This window comes from Thunnus maccoyii, chromosome 7 (genome assembly GCF_910596095.1).
Source record: "Thunnus maccoyii chromosome 7, fThuMac1.1, whole genome shotgun sequence".
In the NCBI taxonomy this organism is placed as follows: Eukaryota; Metazoa; Chordata; class Actinopteri; order Scombriformes; family Scombridae; genus Thunnus; species Thunnus maccoyii.
This window is the reverse complement of record NC_056539.1, coordinates 4,400,287-4,419,053: the sequence shown is the minus strand read 5'-3', so window position 1 is coordinate 4,419,053 and position 18,767 is coordinate 4,400,287. Positions and strand designations below refer to the sequence as shown.

Genomic DNA, 18,767 nt, shown 5'->3' with positions numbered 1-18,767 from the left:
GCTTTTATTGTGTACAGTGTCCACCCACTGCACAGGCTCAGTCACTCTCTGTCATCGGGCTGAATACAGACTACAACTGCAAGCCCTCACCTCTGTATTCACTGGTTGTGCGTTCTACTGGAACATTCCTGCTGAACCAAGATATTGGATGAACTTCATTTGAACTCGATTTGCATGAATGCCTGTGATTAGAAAAGGCACCATCACCACTGAGCAATCCAATTTGCAAGCAAGTGTGCAACTGCACAAGCACTGACTGTCCACCTTGTATCCATGAATGAACAAGTTAAAACAATTTACAGAATCAGGGCTTAAGAAAAACAAACACTGCAACACAAGTCACTATAGATGAGGTCATTCAATGACATACATTTGTGATCGATGTACAGGCTTCTCCCTGTACATGTGGACTCTAAATGGTACATTCAGTAATGCATTCACTATTGGACGGATGTGGCAAAGAAGGAGATGAGCATGGAGGTGAAGCTCTCAATTTTGGTGGATGATCTATGTTCCAACCTTTTGTCCTACTATCATTAGCTCTGGGTAATAACAGAAAGACTGAGATTGTGGATGCAAGCAGCCAAAAAGAGTTTCTCTCTCAGAGTGACAGGCCTCATCTTTAGGGACAAGGTGAGAAACATCCAAGAGTAGCTTGGAGTAGAAACCACTCCTCCTCCATCTTAAAAGGAGCCAGTTGATGTGGTTCAGCTACCTAGTTTGGATGCCTCAAAGACGCCTCACTGTGGTAGTATTCTGAGCACGTCCAATGTGGAGATGAGACCGCAGAACATGGTGGAGGGATTACAAAGAGTGACATCTTACACACAAGGGGTCCATAACAAACCAGAATGACAGAGATTTTATGGTGAGGTCAACATGAGGAGTTGTTTATGTGCCATAAACTGCACGAACCTCAAAGATAATGTTAGGATCCAAATAAGGAAACCTTCCTTTCATCTCAGAGTATATAATTAGATATCTGGCGATCATATATATATCTAGTGCCGGGTATATTTTGATGGCAAGCAGCAGTAATTTCATGCTTGCTAGCATTACTGTGAGAGGAGCTTTTGTAGGAGCTTTTGAGCTTTTGTTTTTAATCCATGCTGCTCGTTGGTGGTCTGGGAAACAGTTCATTTCTCAGTACCTGCAAGAGCTGATTTTATGTAGTTTGCCAGACAAGATATTGTTACTGTCTATAATATCTGCTCAAGGCTGATTAAGGTTAGACAACTAAAACACTGGTTCTGTATTATTTCTGACAAAGTATCTGCTAAATGAGTGTTTGCTGTAGTACTGTATTAAAGTAACACAACTTTAAGAATTGTCATGACATTGTGGGTATGTGCACGCACATCCTTGATGTATATCCCATCTGGCCCGAAAATGTCTAGAGATCCCTCAGAAACAGCTGGTAGATGTGGCTGGGGAGAAGAGCATTTGGGCTACTTTGCTTAGTCTTGCCACTGTGGATCAAACCTGGATAAGTCACAGAAAATTAATGGATGCCTCTTTGATTCTGAAATCAAAGAGGATGCCTCTTTGACCTGCAGGTTATGGCATTTACTCAACATTTTACAGGTCTGTGTAGTCTTTGAATTCCAACAATAAAGGAAATTGGGAAAAAGAGAAAACTTGCTAAACTTAAGCCACAAAGTAGGATTATACGGATATATAGAGATAGATTATCATTCCATCAGTTGGAGAGAAGATTTGAAGTCAGGTCATGTACTTCCTCTTTCCTTTACCTCTCTTACAACCAGACACAGTAGTTTAAAAAGAAAGTGTGTGTGGTGGGGGGAGACAGTCAAAATGAGACTCCTTTACAGAGGGAATATTAAAAAAGAGAGGTGTAAGGGAAAAAAAGGATGCATTGGGAGGACATAGAGAATAAGTAAGTGAGGGGAGGGGAAGAGTGAGAGAGAGCAGAGAGAATGGGTAATTTCAGCCTGTGGTGTCACACCGGGAATCAATATTTAATTTCTTTGTCTGCTATGATAAGAAGAGAGTGAAATCATTTTGAGATCTCAGCTTACCACTCAATACCGCTCAATCTACAAAATCCTGTGCTACACAGAGTGGTTTGCTTCACTTGGACGTAAAAGCTTGAAATTGGATAATCTTCTTCAGTGCGTATATTGAGTCTTTTGTTGCTTGATAAGGGTATGTTAGAGTTAAGGTTAGATTTAGGATGATCCCTTTCATATATTAAAAAAACTGAATAAAGCACAATATAGAAACAAAGCCATGCACACCCACTGGCCAAAACAACAATACATGGATGAGCCCATGTTTTATTATCTTTGAGGTTTTAAAACCTTTCCTTACACCATCCCCTCACATTTGTTAACATTTTCCTTTCATGCCTAGAGTGAAATTAAATCATTCCTCCCATTTTCCCGAAAGAGCATGCGGCCCTCACATTTTATACACTAAGTGTACATCCACATTATAGCACATCAAATAAGTGGAGGTTGGCAGACAGTGGCAGTGTACTGTAATCAGAATGCAATGCACAGAAACGACAAAAGTACCAAATGACAAAAACAACTTTGCATTATGTGTGATGATCATCATAATTCCGTTCCGGGCCGTGGTCTTTGGAAAAGCCATTTGCAGCTGTTGAACTGAAAAGCATGTCCCAGCCATTCGGGAATGAGTGACTGGGATATTAAAAAGACAAAGACTCAGAGGGAGGGAGACCGTGAGAGACAAGACTAACACAGTGGATTCAATAGTCTATAAATAGTCTTTTTCCCTTCCCTTATATTTTTTACTCAACCTTAAAGGAGAACACCAGGTCCAATGTTGTGGAAATAAGTAATATATGTAACAGAATTCATACAGTCATATAAAGTTAAGATAAGACAACCAAAGTGCCGAGACAGTGTGATTGAAGAGGAAAGGTCTGCTGAAAATGCCCAAATAGTGTACGACCAATGGATTCCATGTGTATGTCATTGTTTGCATGGCAAGTCAATTCTGTGTATAAGTGTGATGTTTGTTAACTTTGACAAGCAATTAATCATTTTTTCCTGCTGTGATTACACCAAGATCATCTAAACTGATGTATCAGTTCTGCCAAATACAGTAGAGACAATCTAGAAATTATTTTTAATTTAAATAAAACAATGTAATATATAGTAATATATATTATATAATGTACTATATAATGTTGGACTTGATATTATTTCATATGAAAGTTAGTTAAATTAAGACAAGTTGTAGGCTAGTGTTGGCTTCCAGAATGAAACACTTCGGGCATGAACATGGCAACCAGGTAAGCCAGATTAAGGCCAGTGTTCGGCCAAGCCAATCTGTCTATACCTCAGTAGCAGATGCAGCGAGTCAGACATAAAGGACTCACAGTCAGCGCACTGTGACCTGGCTTGTCAACGCCCCTTGAGGGTCCCTTAAGGGGCCCTTGAGGCAAGTTTGTGAGTTGTGATATTGGGCTATATAAACACAAAATTTGATATGCACAAAGGCACAGAGACTTCTGTGGTTATTTTTTTAACAGTGTTGTACACATTGTTGCACATTATTTAATCATCATATCTGTGTGATCACATGTCAGCTGGTTAAAAAAAATAGAGTGAAAGTGGAAAGATGAGCAAAACATGAATAAAGGGGTTTGTGTGATTTTAAGGAGGTTAGTCTCCACCAAATAAAGTGACCAAAGTATTATGGAACACAAGCGTGCTGAGCTGTCTACCTCCGCTGCCCACTCAGTTAACATTTCTGTCAAAGTATCTTTACGTAAGCTTAGAAAACATAAAAGTGGGGCTGAAAAGCTCAGGGAAAAGAAGTTAAAATCCCCCAAAACTGAAGCATCCAAATGCTTCTAAATAACTACATAATGTATTTAGCACTGTAAGTGACAGCAGCAACACTGTAGGCAGTCCCAGCCCCCTCAATCCAGTGGTGGTAGGTAGAAGACAACAGTAAAATAACTTGGGTTTGGTTAGCTGGAATCTTATTTAGCTCAATTTCCTGCTGGACTTTCATCATAAATTCTAATATGCTGATTAACCTAAGTATTTTTTGATTAGCTCAGACCATACAGAACTTTGTTACAGAGAGATTCAATAAAGAAAATATCCAACAAAAGTAATTATGTTTGGTGCTGTTTTTATTGCTGTACTGTTTGAATTATAATCTTCCATTAATACTTCTAGTTAGTATAGAGATAATGGAACATGAAAAATGTAAATACTTGCACAATGTAATACAATGCAAATGGAATCTTACTTACTTTTTGTTGATACTACTACTTTGTATAATCTTTGATATTTTTGAGTGTGGCCACAGAAAATACAGAAGTACAATTTCATGTAAATCCCAGTCACGTCACTGTAACAACCAATAATTTGACAGAAAGGGAAGGTGTTTTTTCTTCTATTGTTTTTTTTCAGAATGTAAGGAGAGGGTGAGATAGATGAGAACATACATAACATATAAAGCATCCTTGAAGGTAAGTGGGTAATGCATAGTATATTGTATATTTATATGCATATAGTATGTGTGTGCCGGAGCATGCCTTTTCCCACTCACAGTATAAAAAAAACAAAAAAAACAACACATTCTCTATACTTTTCTCTACCAGCAATTGATCAAATGATTGTTGAGTGGGTTAAAAGCCAACCTTGCAGAAGATTGCCCACAGAGAAACAGTGCACTTAGGGAATAGGCATTGATTAAACCTGGCCAAGAGCAATTATGTATATTCCAAAGCCATAGGTTATATACAGATTAGGCTGTTATGTCTTTAATTCATTTAGGGGCCATCTATTAAGTAGAAACAAATCTCAAGAAAGCTCCAGCTACGAGAGTGCACCTGCTTTCCGCCTGTTACAAACAGCAATACTTACAGTACATGGCCTCATCAGGCCAGGCAGGCTACAAACTGCTGTTGGACAAATGCATCACACCATGGCACCTGACGAATGTCACAGCCACAAGTAATGACAGTACTCATTCTTCACCTAACACACATTTTCGTATGCATTCCCCTACTTATGTTGTGTCGCCATGATATGAAACAGTGATGGAAGGGCCACGCTGACAGTCGCATAAATACCTTCTGAGGCCGAGCAGCTTCTCCTCATGATTATGCAGATTCATGGAGCCTGCTGCAGTCACACAATGTGTTTCCTGACAATACACGAACTGTGGCAATTCAAACATATTGCCGACAGCGTACTATTTCAAACATTATGCCAAGGGTGCTGTCAAACCATCTTGGATGGCTGCGCGGCCATAAAGTCAGTGACTCATTCTGGTGATTTACTGTGAGTTTCTTTTCCACTGGTTTTATGTGAGAAAAAATATAAATTAGACAAATAAATTAGACTTCTTTGCATATTCCCTAATGTGGCTGATGTTCATATTTACCATTTACAGTGCAGTTCTGAAGCTGCCCTATTGTCATCCCCTCCTGCAGGTTTGAAAGCCTGTCATGGTGTCATAATTCAATTAAAATATCAGCCGTTATTTTTCCGGTCCTTGCATACTTTGAGAGCGAGTACAAGAGGACAATTTGTCACAGGGAATACAAATTGTGTTTGAAATACAATGTATTGGAAACATGTAAAGATTTATGGCATTTGAAATGCATTTTGTGGATGATTTAAGTTATGTACGGTTATTGTTCTAAATGAATAGCCTTTATGTGAGATTTAACAGTTTGAGGTAAGAGAGGTTTGAGTATTCAGCCCAGACTAGTACATGCTCTTACGGGTAAGTGATGGTAATTACCAAGTTACCTTTGTTCCTATATTTAGCCAGTGGCAATGAATATGTAGAATTCTGAATGTTTTCTGAGTCGCATGGAGAAAGGGGCATTTCCATAGTGTTTTCAATGTACAAATAATCCAGTTTATTGGAGAGGGGAGTTTTGTGTCTAAAAGTTTGGACTGAATGTGGGATGTGGATTTTGACTAATGAAAACAACTTGAAAGCTCTGGTGCCATAAACAAGAGGGACACTCCACTGTTCACACTGCATGGATAAAGCAAGAGTAGCAAGACAAACTACTAATCTTTAGCGGATCTTTCTATCGATCCTCCCCAGCCTACTGGTCTCAGACCTATTATAGATCTACTCCTGCCAGCTGTTACTGAATAGAAATAAAATGAAAAGACAATTGGACTGAAGTCTGGCAGTTCCTGAAAAGGGAGACATAAGAGACAACAGGATAGCTGCAGCCTAAATTTTCTCTGTGAAGAGGACAGAGGAATTGGTTTGTGATACATGTATTCATGCTTTTATAGTACAATAAATACTCAAAAATACATGACATTGTTCCAAAATATTATACAATTGCATGGTAAACACACACAGATGCCCCAAAATGGCATGTTCCTCAGTCTGAACCAGACTTTGAAAGAATAAAAAAGAAAAAAAAAGATTGCACTGCTGCTCTAATCAGCCTTGACTCACTTGAAAGGATTACAAATATGCCCATTTGTTTCTGAAAAAGACTCAAAATACTATCAACCTGCCGGACTCCATTCATGTCAATATGGTGGAGACAGGTAGGTGTGGGAGACAAAGAGGGAGAGACAGAGTGAAACGCAATGAAGATAAAATCAGACAGAGAACAAAAAACAGGCATTTACAGAAGAATCAAGATGTAGGTGATGTGAGGAAGCACTATGGTATAAATATGTTCTTCAGAATGCATACCACGGGTCATATTTGTCACTATGGGGATGCACTATTGTGTGTATCTACAAGAGAGATGACTTATATAATAGGTAACAAATTCAGCTCTTGATTCATGGTGAAATAATCAAGAGCACCGGTGTGGCCGGTGGGAATGTTCCACAGCTCATCAATATTTTTGTCATCACCAGTATATGTGTTCATTATTCTGTTAACGTGTCCAAGAAATCTCTTTAACTAATTAGTCCACTGTGAACGTGTTGGTATACTGAATGAGATTAGAATGTGTTTGCCTATTTAACTGTATATGCAGAAGATGAGATTGGCTCACAAAGTCATGACATCATGTAAAGTTTGCTGATGACCACATGACTCAACATGTGGTCATCATTATTAGTGGTTATGGTTGATATTTGTCCATTGAAGGCTTTTTCCCAGCCGGGGGTCACCTCCCTCAAATTCCATATTTCACAGCTGATTATGTTTTAACAGATCAACAGAGTCTCTTCTATATCACAGGTTTCTATGTTAGAAATGACACAATTTTTTCAGACAGTCTTATCAGTTGCAGCTCTAACTGTCCCACAGTCTAGTACATCCTTGTACATTCAAAGCTCATCAGCTTGTATTGTAAATATGTAAATATTATGTGACCATGTCATAAGTAACAGTATTAAACAACTTGATTGGTGAAAAAAACAAATGCAGGATATAAATAATGGAAGCCGGGCATGAACACCAATTTGAGGGAAAGAAGCTGTTTGGTCTCATGTCTTTTGTTTCTTGATGTGAGAGTAAGAGTAACTTAAATTATTATATTGCAAAGTTACTGAAAGTACTTTACTTTTAAGATATCAGCCAACTTTATAGAAAAACATGACATGCAAAGTGACATGCACGTGTGTTTATTATACGAAATAACTGTACACTGTGAGAAAAATTGTGATTTTTTAATGTTCTAAGCGCCACAAATGAAATGCCGCTCTCCTCCAGAAATCTCTGAAATGGATGTATCAAAACCTGACTGATAACACAGCTGTGTCTCCTAGAAAATATATTTATATATACTAATAATTTGCAAAAACAATTCCATTAGAGACACTCGGAGCACAACTTTTCCTAAACGTTAGCCAGAGTGATTTAGTAGCCTGTATCTAACCACATGTAGGAACCCCAGTGTCTGCAATCAAAGTCCTGCACTCTCTACACCAACCATCTACCTCTGACATTCAAATTCCACCGCACAACTTGTGTGCATAGAAAAAAATGTTACCAGTAAATTTGATCCTAACAGGATTTCCTCCATAAAATGTGTGGCAAAACCATTTAGTGGTATATAATTGTAATTTCTAGAGGACATGGTTGAGTAAGATGGCTGGGTATTTACATTAAAATCAATTACAATTTCTGTGCTGTGTAATACAAACACATCTCTCCCTAAAATAGCAAATAGCCACAGAAATAATAAGGTTTCATCAAACGTATAATTAATTTTGTGAGCTCCATTATGAACAACATAATATGCAGTACTGAATCATGTCAGAACAACTAAAGGCATGTACTGTAAACTAAGGCTGTAGGTTTGTTTTTAACACTGGTAGGGACATTCATTTGTTGACCAGTATGCACGTTTGTGTGTGTGCACACTTGCTCAAATGTGCATATAAATACATATATGCATCGGCTTATATAACTTGCCCAAAACAGGACTTGTATTGCATGGATTTTTTAAAATTCATTTTAAGATATTAACATTTCAGTTTCAATGTTTAAAATGGCAGGATTGTTATAATTATTGGTAGGGACATGTCCCTACTTCCATAGCCTCATCTACGCCTATGCTATAAACAATTTACCTCCCTACACAGAGCTGAGAGGGGCTTAAATCATACCGCAGTAGCCGACTAATCTCATAGAGTGCACACACAAACAGATACATGCACACACACACACACAAACAAAGAAACATGGACACAAACACACCTCTACGCAGGTCCATGACCATTTCTCGGAGGGAGGGCAGATGAAGGATTTGCCACTCTGGTCTTTTTTCAGCCTAACAATGTGCTGTCCACTGGTGACCGTTTGTTTTCAAATGGAGGTACCTGCTACTAGCCACCCACACTCCAACTGGAAACTAGACACACACATCTCTGTAACAATACCCAATTAAAGCACAAGGCTGTCTCCATTTGTTTTGTATTCTTCAAGCCACTAAGGCTCCCACTGTTTCTCTCTTTCCTCCTTTGATTCTTTTCTTCTTGCCTTATTTCTGTCCGTCTGCCTCCCCACCATTGCAGAAACCCTGTAAAAAAAATATCTAGTTGTATTGTAATTGGTTCCCAAGCACCCATTCCAAAACTATCAGTGCAGCAGCATCTCGATTTGGAAGACAGGTCCCAGCAAAGTAAGATAAGTAGGAAGTATTACGGCCGCTGCGCAAACATGATTAATGACATGCTTAGACCTGTTTCTAAATATTGGGAGGTGGGGAGCGTACCTGGGGCAGCTCAAAGACTCTTGAGATGATGAATAGAGCGATAGAGCGTGCCAGAGATACAGCTGCCACCGAATGGACAATTAGGTACAACAAGACGAGACGAGAGGGTAAATAACAAGTAAATACGGAGGAGGGATTCTAGCAGGATTCTAAGGTTAGTACAGAGCAGTATTGAGACATTCACTCAGACCATAGAGATTCTGTACACAATCATAAAGTCGCTACACAGAAACGTTTCAGCTTGCTACTATAGCCTCCTACAAAAACGTGAAGTTATTGTGTTTGGCCCTAAACACCTTAGAAACACATCATCTAATGATATAACTACTCTAGATGGCATTACCCTGGCCTCCAGCACCACCATAAGGAATCTGGCAGTCATCTTTGATCATGATATGTCCTTTAACTCCCACATAAAACAAGTTTCAAGGACTGCCTTTTTTCACATACATTGCAGAAATCAGGCACATCTTGTCTCAAAAAGATGCAGAAAAACTAGCCCATACATTTGTTACTTCTAGGCTTCATTATTGAAATTTCTTATTATCACGCTGGTCTCTAAAGACTCTCCAGGTGGTCCAAAATCCAGCTGCACGTGAACTGACAAAAACCAGAAAAAGAGATCATATTTCTCCCATTTTGGCTTCACTGCATTGGCTTCCTGTAAAATCTTAATAGAATTTAAAATCCTTCTCTTCACCTACAAAGCTCTTAATGTTCAGGCACCATCATATCTTAAAGAGCTCATAGTACCCTATTACCCCACTAGAACACTGCGCTCCCAGAATGCAGGTTTACTTGTGGTTCCTAGAGTCTCCAAAAGTAGGATGGGAGGCAGAGCCTGCTAGAGGCATTGACATCCCATGATGCACTAAGCTCCAAAAGTGCCCGGAGATCATTTCTGTTGTGATTTGGTGCTATATAAATAAAATTGACTTGACTTGATTTTTCAGCTCCATAATGCATTGTTCTAACGTCATTTGCTTCTTCTCAGGTTTCAAGCAACAAAGTAGTCACAATAGAAGATGCAAAAAACTGCCCTAGCTGGTAACTGATTTTAGTATAAACAGCCAGAAAAAAACCCCCAAAAAACCTTTGTCATCTGGGGACAGGACACCAACCCTAATAATCCCCTTGTTCTGGCTGCATTGTTTTATCCCCAAATTCAGCTTTCAGGAGCAAAGCCAGCCATTCCTGACAGAACACTATGAAATTTACAAGTGGGGTTGAGGCACTGTCAATGGAAATGGGCATATGGAGCAATATGGATGCAATTATGCGTTAGGTAGCAAGACTTCAATTGAAAAAGTGTCGAGTTGAGTGAGAAATTGTCCTCTGGCAATGAAGAGAAAGCCAATCAGATTGAAGCACACTGTATACAAGCTCCTGTAAATCCCTCTTTCCTACAGCAGTATTTACAGGAGCAGTAATGTCTCTTGGGTATTTACAACTGGTAAGAATGACGCCTGAGCATAAGGTTTATATAATCCTGATTTCTAAGAGAAGACTGTGTTGCTCCTGCTTTTACAGGCATGAAAAAGCTTACCATGAGGCCTTATAGAATGAATGAATTTAATAGATAAAGCAGAGCAGAAGCAGGGTTTCAAGTATGTGCACACATTGAGTTTTTTTTTCCTTTTTCTGTGAAAGATATTTCATTAAAGAACAAAGAAAAAAAAGTACAAAAGAAGAAGAAGAACAATAGTAGAAGTTACTTTCTCTCTATCTCTTTTTTCCCTCCTCTCTCTTTATATGGCTTTGGCAGAAGCTGTGTGTAGCTTCATTACAGCTGAATGTCACAGGTAGACTGGGCCAATACTACTAATTAGTTAGTTTATGGCAGAGCAGAGGGGAAGAAAGGGAGCATTGCGCTGGACTATCTGACCACCCATAACCTCCTGTACATGAGCCTAGCAGGAGAATGAATCTTCCCTGAGGATGGATGACTAACCTAAAGACACATAAAAATACTGTATACCATAACCTGAAGAGACAAAGAGAGAAGGCAGAAAAGAAGGGAGATTTTAATGAGGGAAATGAGAGAGTGGGGAGAGGCAGGGGGAGATGGATGTGTTGCTGATGAAAGAGGATATTAAGAGGTGATAGAGGGAGAGGGAGCAAGGTGGGGAGAGAGAGATGCAGTGCTTAAGGGAGAAGAGAAAGAACAAAAATAAAGAGGGGGAGGTGGGGGAAGGAAATGAGAGTGACAATGAGGTGTGTTTTTTTCAAAAGGCAAAAGTTTTCTAAGTTTAAAGAGATGGTAAAAAGTTGGGAAGAAGATATCTGCGAGGGTTGAATGTAACTGCAAAACACCCCCAGGTTGGAATAAAGAGACAGTTTGGGAGGCTGAATCATAGAGCTGCTATATGTAATCAGTAGAATGGCCATTGCAGATTGTGTGTGAATGTGAAGTGTGGGATGGGTGAGAGCGAAGTTAGTTTTATTTAGCTCATATTGGGAGTGTTATCCTCCCCCTTTCACAGAGTAGGTGACATACTTTAAAGTAGAAGTCTTCCTACTTCTTGTGATTATATTTCGCTCCTTACTGTGTTAACATACAGAGCTTTCAAATGAAAGCTGAATAGAACACAAAGAGAGCATGAGGAGGAACAAGGAGCTGGAGAGATTGAAGTGGAGAAAAATAAGGAGCATTGAAGGAGGTAGAATAACCAAAGTATGGGCGATAAAGTCGAAAGGGTTTTTCCGAGTGTGGGGGCAGCACAGCAAGGAAAATCTGGATAAGAAAATGAGCTAACTGTCCCTCCAAAAATAGTAAAAAGCAGTTAACACATGTAGTAATATGAGGTCAAACTTTCTGTCAAAATTTCTATTATTTCTATATTTTTGATATCTAATTACATTATATATCATTTCTAATTGAAATACATGGCCACAAAAATGGTGACCATCCTAATATTACAGTTTCTACACTTACATTCCTATTAGATCATCACATACTGTATGATATTATAAAGCATAAAGATGTTGCTGTTTTGGTACTAAACAGAGACCGTACTCCCAAGAAAAACAATAGGTCGTAATGTCAGTCACCCAAAAACAACACATAGTTACGTTTGAGTGAGAGATGCCATCATCCAGATGCAATCTAGTGGCCGTAGTAATTATGACCCAGTGCAGTGGAGGCAAAGAGTGGACTTTGTCACAGGATACAGGTGTTTGTTTCCTGTTTCCAACTGCGAGTCGGGACAGTTTTTCAAAAAAACGTAAGTATGTTCGTCCCCTAACCTTAATCCCGTGGTTATTATTGTAGCCATGATGATAAAGGTGACCTCTCCCCGCATTAAGTGTCCCTTGGTCAGATGCAGGGGGGAGATGACAGTGTATTTTCTTGATTTGACCACTAGAGGTCACCAGAAGTCACAGATTTTGTATTGTTCACTCAAGTATACTTTTTTTGTGGTTGAACAACGCAATATATGAAAATAGTGTCTGTGGTAAGTAATTTGGGTAGTAAGATGCCAGGAGAAAGTACTAACACATTCAAAAAATGACACGATTGGAGTGTTGCAACAGGATAAATGCTGTGGATTTCAGAGCTCATTTGAACACAGAGATTTAGATGAGCTGCTAAATATGTTACATTTTAGAATAAAGGTCAAGTGGGTGTTTTGACCTTACATAGTGTTAATAGTTGTGGTAGTAGTACTAGTAGAAGAAGCATTTATAATATTGCTGGTGAGTCTTTATCTAAGATGCAGTTGTTGCTAGTCATCACCAAATTGGGGCACATTGCATTAATAATAATAATAACATTGCTAGTTACCCTCAATATCTAAGGCATGTTGCAGAAGCAGTAGGCTACTAGAAAAGGTATTAGCAGTATCAGTACTATTGGTAGTAGCAGCAGTAGTAATATTGCTAGTTACACTGTAAATCTGCAGTGAGTTGCGCTGATGTTTGCAGCCATAGTAGTACTAGCAGTGGTAGTGCTAGAAACAGCAGTAATACTTACTCTCTGAATATCGGAGGTAAGTTGCAGTAGAGTTGGGGAAGCTGTAGCTCTGAGAGTCTCTGTCCCTCTGACTGGAGAGTTCAGACTGACATAAGCCACTGCACTGCTCTGTAGGACAACACTGTTATCCTGAAGGGCACACACACACAAACACACACACACACACAGAGGTTATTATCATTACATTCTCAATCCTAATCATATTGTATAACATCATCATACTCGTCACATCATCATCATCATCATCATTATCTTAAGTCCATAAAATGTCTCCTTTCCAGTTCTTAGGATTACATTATTGTCCTTGGTACTTGTTCTTTATTGCTTGGCAATGACCTCTCCTGTTGTTGCTTGCCATGTCATTTCATCTGAATAAAACATTAATTAAAACCTACATTTTAATATAACCTCACAATTTTATGAAGTACAAGAACAAACATTCTTGTCATGAGCCAGATGTGTTTTTTTTCTAATGCTATTGGAAGGGATTGCCAGTCAAACTGGTAAGTTATGAATAATGAAAAGTCAATCATATCTGAGACCCACTGAATCAAAACAATAAAGCCTGATTGCAGCTGTGGTGGGTTGTTCTTCAATTCCTATCTCGGAGGAAAAGGAACACCCACTGCTTTGATTGGCTCCCCTCTCTCTTCTGGTAATTGTTAATCATGGCTATTTCTACTTCGATTAGAAAAAATTACATAGTGCAAGATTCAGTCAAATTACACTTAGTCAGTGTTCATATGTGTTAATGAAAGCTGTTACATGGAACCGACAGTCACCTTCAAGTTATATTTCTTGTCTCTCAGTTGGCTGATAAACTACAGCAGTAGAGAAAAGACTAAGAAAGATTTCTGAAAAGATGAAGAAGAGACTTTCCGTGCCAATATTCATATAGTATGTGTAACTGTAAAGTAAACGTGTGTTGCCAGTGTCTACTTTCATTCATGGTGTTTTTCATCAGCCTCAGTTAGAAGCCTTCACCTTTGAACCCTAAGTTGACATTTAATAAAGCAGATGCTCTCATGCTTGCTGACCTTTCCCCACTCATAGGACCCGATGTTCCCCAGGGCTGAGCCTCCCCATGAGCAAAACACAGTGGTACGATCTGGCACCCATCCTCGTTTGGTCTGCTCGGTCAACGCTGCGATGAGCTGATTCATAATGGCTGAGGCCCCGCCTCCCTGGTCGCTGTCATGTTGACTGCCAACCAGCACATAGCGATCTGAAAACAAAGAGAGAAGATAATGGAACGCTCTTGTACATTTGTTTCTGTGACTTAAGTTGATTATTGCCACTGTAACATATGTATCATATTTCTTTAACCACTTATGTCCACATTTATTACACCAAAAACAATGCAATTGTCATAACAAACAATGCGACTGTGATAGATGGATGTAAGAGGACATAGGACATTGTGTCAGAACATTTAGGTAATATTTAGTGACAAAGAAAAAAATGTTGCCCATGAAACTAACAAAGTCTTAGATGTACAGTACCAGTCAAAAGTTTGGATGCACCACTTGAATGAGAAAGTGTGTCCAAACTTTTGATTGTTACTGTGACAGCAGTGAGGATAACAAAGCTTATAGATTCGACCGTAGTGTGGATATGTCACATGTGCCATTTAACATCCAACAAATTTATAGCAAGTGCTGCATGTGTTGAAACAACCTACTGTACAGTGGCTGTCTTGGATTGGTCTCAAAATATTTTGAAGCAATCTGAGCAAAGTTCAACTAACTTTTAATTCGCAGAGTGGATTTTAATATTTTCATACAATGCACTGTGTCATCCATCAGCTGAAATAGATGAGACTGGCTGTCGTGTGGGAGGGTGATGGTGTCCTCCCCTCCTTGAGCTCTGTGTGTTTGGCTCCACCCCCCATAGCCATAATAATTTAATTTAATTAATATAAACTCAAATTGATATAAATTGATATAAATTAATATAATTAATCTAATTATTTAACCCATTTCACTGTTATTGTGGCTTTCTCTGCCACTGCCACAGTATACTGTCAAACAAGACTATTATCATTACATTTGCATTCCATGCAAAAATAACAATAACAAAAATATTAATAAAATAGGCAAATAACAACCAATAAAACCCACAAACTTACAGCAAACTGCCACCTATTCCCCGACCACTACAGAACAGTGACTGGTCTTTTACCCTCTCAAGGGCAATCCGCACAGAACATAGAAAGCATTTTTAAAAGCATTTTTGATGTCTGACTCACACAACAGAAATGCTTCCATTTTATCAGATGTATCAATCCACACTTCTGAGACACGGTTGGAGACACATGCGTGAGATGTTTTTCACCTGGAGACCCCTTGCATTTTTTTTTTTTTCTCCTCTGGCATGCTTAGTGAAGCGTTATCTCCACAGACAGCTGTTGAAATCACACAGTCACCTGCAGTTTTTATGTTCTGAACTTGGTACACGGTATCTGTAATGATTGATCATTCATCTCGCTTTTAATGTGGATTCCCAATCAGCCTCACCTCAATGGAACCTACCATCTCCTTGGGTTACCATAAGGTGAACTAGAACAATACAATGCTTTCAAAGAAAACACAAAAAGTAGTACAAAGCATTTAATATAAGATTCCTCTGTTACCGTCTCACCCTTCCTTTTCCCAACTTGTCAGTGCCCAGTTCTCACTGCTAATTACACACACCTGTTTTCTCTAGCACTGATCATCTGCACCAACACACACAAAAACAGGAAAACAGGGACTTAGTGAAAAGGAAGGGAGGCAGCCTTTTCACAGCAGAATCTCATATGACCAAGGACATCACCTCTATATTGAAAAAAATGTCCATAATCATTTTAGGCTTTAGTTGCCTAATAAATAATCAATTTAAAGGATAGATTTGGGTTTTTTCAAGTCTGTCTTAACACGATGCTGACCTGCCATTATATATGAGGAAATGGGTCTTGATTGCTGTAACAATTCCTACTCTCCACACTGAACCTGAAGCTATTCTTTCGTAATATGACTACACTGTAAGAAATGGGGGCCAAAATCCACAGCAAAAATGCATTCCAAAGTTCAGCTGAAGCTAAGATGAGGCTTCAGCAGTCAGAGTTATACTGAGTTGGTCTCACCAAATCTGGTGTGTTGTGAAAGAAACAAGTGAAAAACTTCCTTTAAGAGATCCTTAAAGGACGAAGTTGTGGCTAATAGCTGGCAAAATGGACATAAATACACCATTTGCAATGCTCAGTAGAAGAAGGGCTGGGAGAAAATGTCACCAGTTGAGCTGACAACAGTTGTTGAGATGGTAAGTGTATGTACCGCAGTGTGTGGTTCACTTTGTAATGTGTGTAAAAAGCTGGTTCAGGCAACAGATTTATACGCGACTACTAGAATGAATCTATCTACTGCAGGTTGGCCAGAGAAACAAAAAGAGGAAATTTTGTTTGAAATTGGCTTCAACTTTGGAATATACTCAATTTAGCTAACTGAGGCTGCTGAAGCATCATATTAGCTTCATATGAACTTTAGAATGCATTTTTGCACACCGTCAGGGCTGTGGATTATGGCCCCCATTTCTTACAGTGTAATATAGATTAGCTTCAGGGAGAATAGCTACAGGGCCAGTATGGAGAGTAGGAACTGTTACAGTGACCAAGACCCATTTCAACATACATACTGGCACATCAGTATTGAATTAAGATAGAGTTGAAAAAACGTGAACCAATCCTTTAAAGTGGATCCCAGCCGCATTTGGAAGGAATGTAAAATATGAAGTCAACGAGAAGCGCAAGGGGAGAAGTGTGGGGATATTCATGAAATAAATAAGTCCCAGTCCATACAGTATTAAATGTAACACAAAAATAGTCATCGTAGAAAAAAGTAAGACCCCTCCCTTTATTGTGTGCTGTGATGGCTTCATGTGGCAGTGAAAGACAACTGTATGTACTGTATACTGTTTTTCATTGCATTTTCCCCTGCATTGTATAATAATTTTATCTGTATAGCACTTTTCAAGTAAGGAGCACAATCACAGATATACAGTGGAAACAACAGGGAGGGGTTAGTAACCCCCTCTACATCATCAAGCCACCATTTCAGGCCTGCCCAAAAAATCCTCAACACAGAAATGGTGAAAAACTGTTCAATGCTCTAACTCCACAGTTCAGTATTACATAGTTCACAGTCTTTTCACATCTTTTCAGCAATTATTTTCTAACAGGTATAATGTGTTTAAAACAAATCTCTGATTTTCCTTTACACAGACCTTTAAGACTTTTAAACTCAGAAACCTTGGAATTTCAATGACGTACATATTTTTTTGCTATTGTAAGGTGATTTGTATGATCTGAATGATTTCCTATATTTGAAAAGGAGTTGGTATCACCCAGTGACCTGATGATTTTTTTCTCTGGTTTGAGATCTTTGAATCAGTTTTACACTGTTGCATTTAACTGCAGAGACACATCTGAACAATGAAGTATTAATTTCTAATATCACGTGCTGTAGATACTGTTCATTTGTGGTCTGGCAAGTCTTTAAAGATGACATTTTTTTCCTCTTTCTTTGAATTAATCACCATCCCAGATGCTGTGAAAAGCAGAAATTTGAAATTTAATATTTACTTTATAGAGACCATTGTATCAAGACCAACGAGAAGATGTGAACAGAGTATAAAAGTGAATAGTGAAATGAGATTTATAAAACGAAAATTTATGATACTATAACTCAGTGAAGGTATCCCAAAATGGTATTCAAATACAGTGTGTAATGGTTCTCCAAGGAAACACATTCACACACAGAGACGCATACAAACATGAATGCTGTGAGTGTTGAGTATGGACGCACAAAGCAGCTTCCTGCAGGCGGAGAGAAGAAAAGAGCAAACCTCATCACTCCAACACAGAGTGCTGATGACTGTATGTCTGAGAAAAGAGGTGCTTTGAGAAGCCTGCTAGCTTAGCCTGAGAATCTGACAACATAGTGTTGGGTAACTCACATAAACAGCCATTACTGTAAAGTGCTTCAAATCAGTCATATGTGAAAGTGCAATTTTTTAATATTTTAATTTAATTATATATATTTTTCACGGGTATGTTTATAGTTCAGAGAGGATTAAACACTGAAGGTTAAAGGACCAGTGTGTAGAATTTGGTGGCATCTAGCAGTAAGGTTGCAGATTGCAACAAACTGAATACCACCACAATAGCTGTAAGACAAACAAACATCACTTTCAGCAACATTTCGGTCACCCTCAAGTGTAATATTGCGATTAGACACCATTTACCAACAAAATAAAAGCTTTGAGCACATTCTTAATATCTAGTTGACCAATCAGATTGTATAATTATAAATATGTGTTGTATAATTTTAGTTAATTTAGGAATGTTTTAAACTAAAATGTTGGCCAATTCTTACATATTATACCTTTAATGACTGAACCAAACATATGCAAACACAAACCCACTGAAGAAGTTTAACTGGACTCCAGGGGTGGGGCAAAAATATTGGGGTTTCAGGCTGAATTTTTGGGGAAGTGTGTTTAAAATGAAAAACATTTGATGGAATAGTGTAACAATAAAAAAAATACAGTAGGCCTATTTGGTTTTTTTAGTTTTAGAGAGAGGGACAG

General features: G+C 38.6%; 1 protein-coding gene across 12 annotated transcripts in view; it reads right to left on the bottom strand.

Annotated features, from left to right (window-relative positions):
* The window catches only part of LOC121900143 (inactive N-acetylated-alpha-linked acidic dipeptidase-like protein 2), a 651,762-nt gene that overhangs the window by 177,887 nt on the left and 455,108 nt on the right, over positions 1-18,767 (bottom strand). For all 12 annotated transcript variants that reach the window (XM_042416175.1, XM_042416174.1, XM_042416172.1 and 9 more), the window contains 2 exons: positions 14,180-14,367; positions 13,143-13,271 (listed from right to left, as the gene is read on the bottom strand). In XM_042416175.1, the coding sequence (XP_042272109.1) occupies positions 13,143-13,271; positions 14,180-14,367 (317 nt within the window). The remainder of the gene's footprint in view (positions 1-13,142; positions 13,272-14,179; positions 14,368-18,767) is intronic.